At 43.1% G+C, this 5,564-nt stretch overlaps 1 protein-coding gene and 1 non-coding gene across 4 annotated transcripts in view; one reads left to right on the forward strand and one right to left on the reverse strand.

Annotated features, from left to right (window-relative positions):
- KAT6A (lysine acetyltransferase 6A) overlaps positions 1-2,052 on the forward strand; it is a 130,853-nt gene extending 128,801 nt beyond the window's left edge. For all 3 annotated transcript variants that reach the window (XM_030884658.2, XM_045286656.1, XM_045286657.1), the window contains one exon: positions 1-2,052. This exon is cut by the window's left edge and continues 1,706 nt beyond it. In XM_030884658.2, coding sequence (XP_030740518.1) covers positions 1-993 — 993 coding nt within the window. In that variant the 3' untranslated portion in view covers positions 994-2,052.
- A 2,250-nt stretch (positions 2,053-4,302) lies between these two features.
- Positions 4,303-4,493, reverse strand: LOC115868426. The gene has a single exon (XR_004045593.1). It is a non-coding gene; the product is annotated as a U2 spliceosomal RNA (small nuclear RNA).
- Between the last annotated feature and the right edge of the window lie 1,071 nt (positions 4,494-5,564).

A 5,564-nucleotide genomic window follows, 5' to 3' on the forward strand; every position in this document is an offset into this window, starting at 1 on the left:
CCCCAGCAGCAGCCGCAGCAGCAGCCGCCACCGCAGCCCCAGCAGCCTCAGCCCCCACCCCCACCCCAGCAGCAGCCTCCCCTGTCACAGTGTAGTATGAATAATAGTTTCACTCCCGCACCTATGATCATGGAGATACCGGAATCTGGAAGCACTGGGAACATAAGTATCTATGAGAGGATCCCAGGGGATTTTGGTGCCAGCAGCTACTCTCAACCGTCAGCCACCTTCAGTTTAGCCAAGTTACAGCAGCTGACTAACACCATTATGGACCCTCATGCCATGCCTTATAGCCATTCTCCTGCTGTGACTTCCTATGCAACCAGTGTTTCTTTGTCTAATACAGGACTGGCCCAGCTAGCTCCATCTCATCCATTAGCTGGGACCCCTCAAGCACAAGCCACCATGACGCCGCCCCCCAATTTGGCATCCACCACCATGAACCTCACGTCACCTCTGCTGCAGTGCAACATGTCTGCCACCAACATTGGCATTCCCCACACTCAGAGGTTGCAAGGGCAGATGCCAGTCAAGGGGCACATTTCCATTCGTTCCAAATCTGCGCCACTGCCCTCTGCAGCTGCTCACCAGCAGCAGCTGTATGGCCGAAGCCCACCGGCAGTTGCCATGCAGGCTGGTCCTCGTGCACTGGCTGTTCAACGTGGCATGAACATGGGGGTTAACCTAATGCCAACCCCTGCCTATAATGTTAATTCCATGAATATGAACACCTTGAATGCCATGAACAGCTATCGAATGACACAGCCCATGATGAACAGCAGTTACCATAGTAACCCTGCCTACATGAACCAGACAGCACAGTATCCTATGCAGATGCAGATGGGGATGATGGGGAGCCAGGCCTATACCCAGCAGCCTATGCAGCCAAACCCTCATGGAAACATGATGTACACTGGCCCCTCCCATCACAGCTACATGAATGCTGCTGGCGTGCCCAAGCAGCCACTCAATGGACCTTACATGAGAAGATGAGCAAGAGGGACTTGCAATTAAAAACTTAAATATATATAAATAAAGGAACCTTTTATACTGACAAACCAGAGAAAAACGGACCTTTTTTTCCAGTTAAAATATTGCTGTAGATTTAGAGGAATTTTTCTTTGGTTTCTTTTGTTGTTGTTCTTTTTGTTTTTTTTTTGTTTTTTTTTAGAAAGCCTGATCTTCCCTTTTTTGGGTTCATTTTGTCCTGGGTTTTGGTCTCCTTCACAATTGTGAAGCATTTTACAGTAGAACTCATCTAAAAATGGATTCGGGGATCGGGGAAACATGCACAAAACCTTTTCATAATTAAAAAGAGCCTTACTTTCTTTACACACCACATGGACAAGATTTGTGTAAAGGTGAATTATCTTTATTTTATTTTAAAATGTATGTTTCCCCCTCACTGTTTGCAGCTCCCAATGTTGTCATTTTTAAATGTTATATATACATCTCGAGGGGCGAACCGGCCCCTCTCCTCCAAACCTAACCTTTCATATCCTACTTCATTCCAGCAGGAGGCACTTACGGGAGACTCGGATGGGGACATGGAGAACAACCCAAGCTCCTTAAACTTATTATTATTGTTAATGTTATTATTATTATTATTAATAAAGCGAGGCAGGAAAATGCTTCTCCTTTTTAAATCCCCTCCACTCCCTATACACACACACCTCTTGAAACCTTCCCCCAAGAATGTTTCTTTATAAACGGACTTCATTGAAATGTTTGTTTTCGTAAGTCAAGTGTAATATAATTTTTTAAAAACTATTCCCACTCAGCACTCAGAGACACAAAAATACTGTAAGTCTCAATTAACAGCAGGATCTCAGAGGAAAGCTGTTTGCGATCCTGATCCTAATCGAGCCTTTGGAGGAATAGAGATGGTCAGTTAACAATCAAAAAGAGGAAGCGAGCCTCTTGTTTTTTACCACCTGGTGAATCAGCCATAATGCACGTTTTCCACTCGGCCTCTTGTTTTTAGTATGTACTCTGAAATGCTAAGGGTCTTTGAATCTCGAGCCTTTGACTCTGATTAAACTCAAAACAGCAGTCAGTCCCCGGTGGTTTGCCTCTTAACGTTTCTTTCGGAAAGTGTTGGTGGATGGCTATAGATTTCGGTGATCTGGAAAGTGCCCGACCGACCTTTGGCGCGGTTGCTTTTGGGTTGGAAGAGATGATGCGGAATGTGTGTTGTGAGGGAGTTTACAGTGTGTGTCTTAATAGCTACTTCAGTGATACATATACCTCTAGTCTTCAGTTGTCTTGAGATTCTGAGTTCATCCCTTGCGAATCAGAGTGTGCCAGCCCCTCTCCTGTGAGTGGCTAATAAGAGGGATCGATAGACCACCAGCATTGCAGGGCAGATCTGGACAGCGGAATTTTAACAGGTTCCTATGTGGCTCCCAACTCCATTCTCTCTTGTGCAACCAGTTCTCCCTTTCTCTTCCTATTACTTGCTCCAGGGATAGGTAAAAACATTATATACATATATATGCACCCTCACGCATACATATGTATATATATTCCATCATTAGATGATGGAAACTATTATACCACTTGGTATGTGCAGTCAGATATCCAAAAGGGGGGGAATACTGCTTAAAGAAATACCTGTAAGCATTAAATTCTCTCCTTTATTTGTACATTTTATATAGATAAATTTTTAAACGACTAATTAGGCATTAAATTTTTTCAAATGCACAGGTTTGTTGGGTTTTTTTTATACACTTCAATTGACTTTCTCAGTTAAGTGTGTTAGCTAGAAAAAGGCAGAATTCCACACCTTACCGCTATCAATCCTGAGCATGTGCGAGGCTGTGTAGGACCCAGTTTCTCTGTATATACTATTCCAGCCCCCAATCACCATGTAGAAATGCACTGTGCTGCCCTCTGCCCTACATCTTCAGCTCTGTCATTGCTTCCTGGTTGGGGTGGGGATGGGGTGGGGTGGGGAGGGAGGTCTCTTGGGAGGAGGGTGGGTCAAGGCGGAAGGAGAAGCTGTTGGAAGAGGGCCGTGGATTCCGGTTCTGTTGGTTTGCCGTTGTGTTTGGTTTTGTTGGATTCTTTAAAAAAAAAAAATTCAATCGGGCAGCTCCTTTCCACAAGCCTCTTTGTGACTGTAGAACTATTGTAGAGAAAATGTTCTTTTCTATATTATAAAAGAAATTATCCAACACAGTAATATTGGTACCTGTCATTTTTTCACTTCTGTTTTAAAAAAATGTATTTTTAGCAAGATAACTTGGGTAATCTTCTAAAAAAGAAATTTAAAAAACACTGTTAGTGACTTTGATGCCTTTTAAAATAAGAGCTTTTTTCATTTCATTCCATCTTTGAAATTTTTTATCTTTGTTGTAGAATATTAAAAACTATTTTAAGAAAGATAAAAGTTCTCTTTAAAGAGATCTCTAGAGTGTGTGAATAGAGCTCCAGATGCCTCTAAAAGCCGCATGTACAAATGAAGCTAAGTCTATTCCTGTCTGTTTATATTTGCTTTTCCTGTTTTGTAACCTCTTTGTACTTTGTTCATGGTGACTTGTAAGCTAAGGGGAAGGGGTGCCTAGATGCCTTTGTATTTCTCCACATCATGCGCTCCTGGGCCAGTTGGCCTCCCTTCCTCTCCTATTGTATGTAATATCACTTTTTTTTCCCCTTTCTAGCAAGTACTTTCAAAAGAACTCTGTACATTTTAACATAAAAAAATAAATTATGTTGAGCCATTTTGGATGTTTGTCTTGCCTGTGGAATTTTTCTCTTTTCCAAACCCTCCACCTTCTTCTCATTCCTGTACTTCAGTCAGGTCACTGGCACCCAGAGCCGCAGCCACGCGACTCTTAGCTAGGGTTTCCGAGCCTAAATGTAATGGGACCAGACTGTCTCCTCTTCCTCCCTTGGATGCACAGTCCACACCTCCACCCCGTGGGCTTCCTTTTCTACACAGACCGACCTGAAATAGATTACAGGACTCTTCTGTTGGTGCTTGGATGGCAAGCATAAGTTAGTGACCATTGCTCTGAAACTCCATTTTTAATCACATGTTTAAAATGACTGTGTGTGTGTGTGTGTATTTTTTTAGGGAGTTGCAAATTGTGTGTGTGTGTGTGTGTGTGTTTTTTTAGGGAATTGCAATGACCACCCAAAGGTGGTTGTGGCCCAACCAAGAGCGAGAAATACAATTGCAATAACAAGTAGCTCTGAAACTTGGAATAAATTGGAGGAACGGTTTTTATTGATTTTATTTTCCAGTGTAACCCAATATATATATGTGTGTGTGTATATATATTTTTTAAGTCCCCCGAGGAGGCGTGCACTGTTCCTGGATGCACTGTAATACCAGGTCGATGCATGGGGTAGACCGAGCAAGCTCCTAGTCCATCTCCCTGCTCCAAAAATCCATTTAAAATATTGTCCTCGGATAGAGGACGTCTCAGATACTAAACAGATAAGAACAGATACTACACTTGATCGGAGCCCAAAGACTGAGAAGTGATAATAACCCAATATTTTTAAAGTGAAGGTGAGAGGTTTTTTTTCCCCCTTGTCACCTGATAGTTTTCTTGGTGTGTGATCTAGGAGACTTTGTCTTTATCCTTTTGCCAGAAATCCAGGTTCTGGACACTCATGATTTTGTTTGTTTCTCTGAATTACTCCAGTCGCCACGCTCATCGTTTAGAATGTTGGGTGTAAGATTGTAGAAACTAAAGGTTGATAGGTTTGGGGGGTCGGTGGGACGTGGCTCCCGTTTGGATCTGTGCTTTCTCCTCGGGACTTAAGCATATCTGCAGTGTATGCACTGTAGTCCTGTCAATTTCTTGGTTTGGGTTGCGGGCCCAGCTTCACTACACAGTGGATTGTCTGGACACACTTCTTGCTTTTGCCACTGCAGAGTACCTGGTCTAAGTCAATTTCACATAGAGCAATTATGATTCTGGGTACTTCACCGTGCTACATTGAAAATAGATTTGGAATCATTGAATTCCATTTACAGATAGCGTATATACTTGAGTATAGGCAGAGTTTCAGCACATTTTTAATGCCAGTTTTGTGGTAAAATTAGGTGCCTCGGCGTTTATGTGGGTCGGCTTATACTCGAGTATACATGAGCCTTCCTTGATCTCTTGAGTAGAAATGCTCCTGGTTACTGCCCTTTTTTACTGTTGGAAGGTAGGCTTGGGAAACGACAACCGTGCCCTCCCCCAAAATGATAAAAGGTACTACTGAACTCTTACTGGCAAGAACCTGAGCTCATTCTGGCATCGGCGGTCATGCACATGGTAACTAGGGCATTAAGAATCACCATTTAAAGGCTCTGAGCCTCGGATGGAACCTGGGCTTCCTTTGTAACCTGGTGTCAATTCTGTGTATTCACTGACTACCAGAATCTCTCCTGCTAGTGTGCTAGTTTGTCAGGTGAGAATGAATACCTTCGGTTCCCCAGATTACAACCACTGCAATATGTGGTGCTTTTTGTCATGCTCCTGCCTCTTCACAATGTGCAAGGTAGGGCATGGTGGTGGTGATGGAAAGGAATAGGGAGAAGAAAACTCTGCTTGTCAGCAGAC

This window comes from Echinops telfairi, unplaced genomic scaffold, assembly GCF_000313985.2.
Source record: "Echinops telfairi isolate 266 unplaced genomic scaffold, ASM31398v2 ScPeMD7_9;HRSCAF=40, whole genome shotgun sequence".
Taxonomy (NCBI): Eukaryota; Metazoa; Chordata; class Mammalia; order Afrosoricida; family Tenrecidae; genus Echinops; species Echinops telfairi.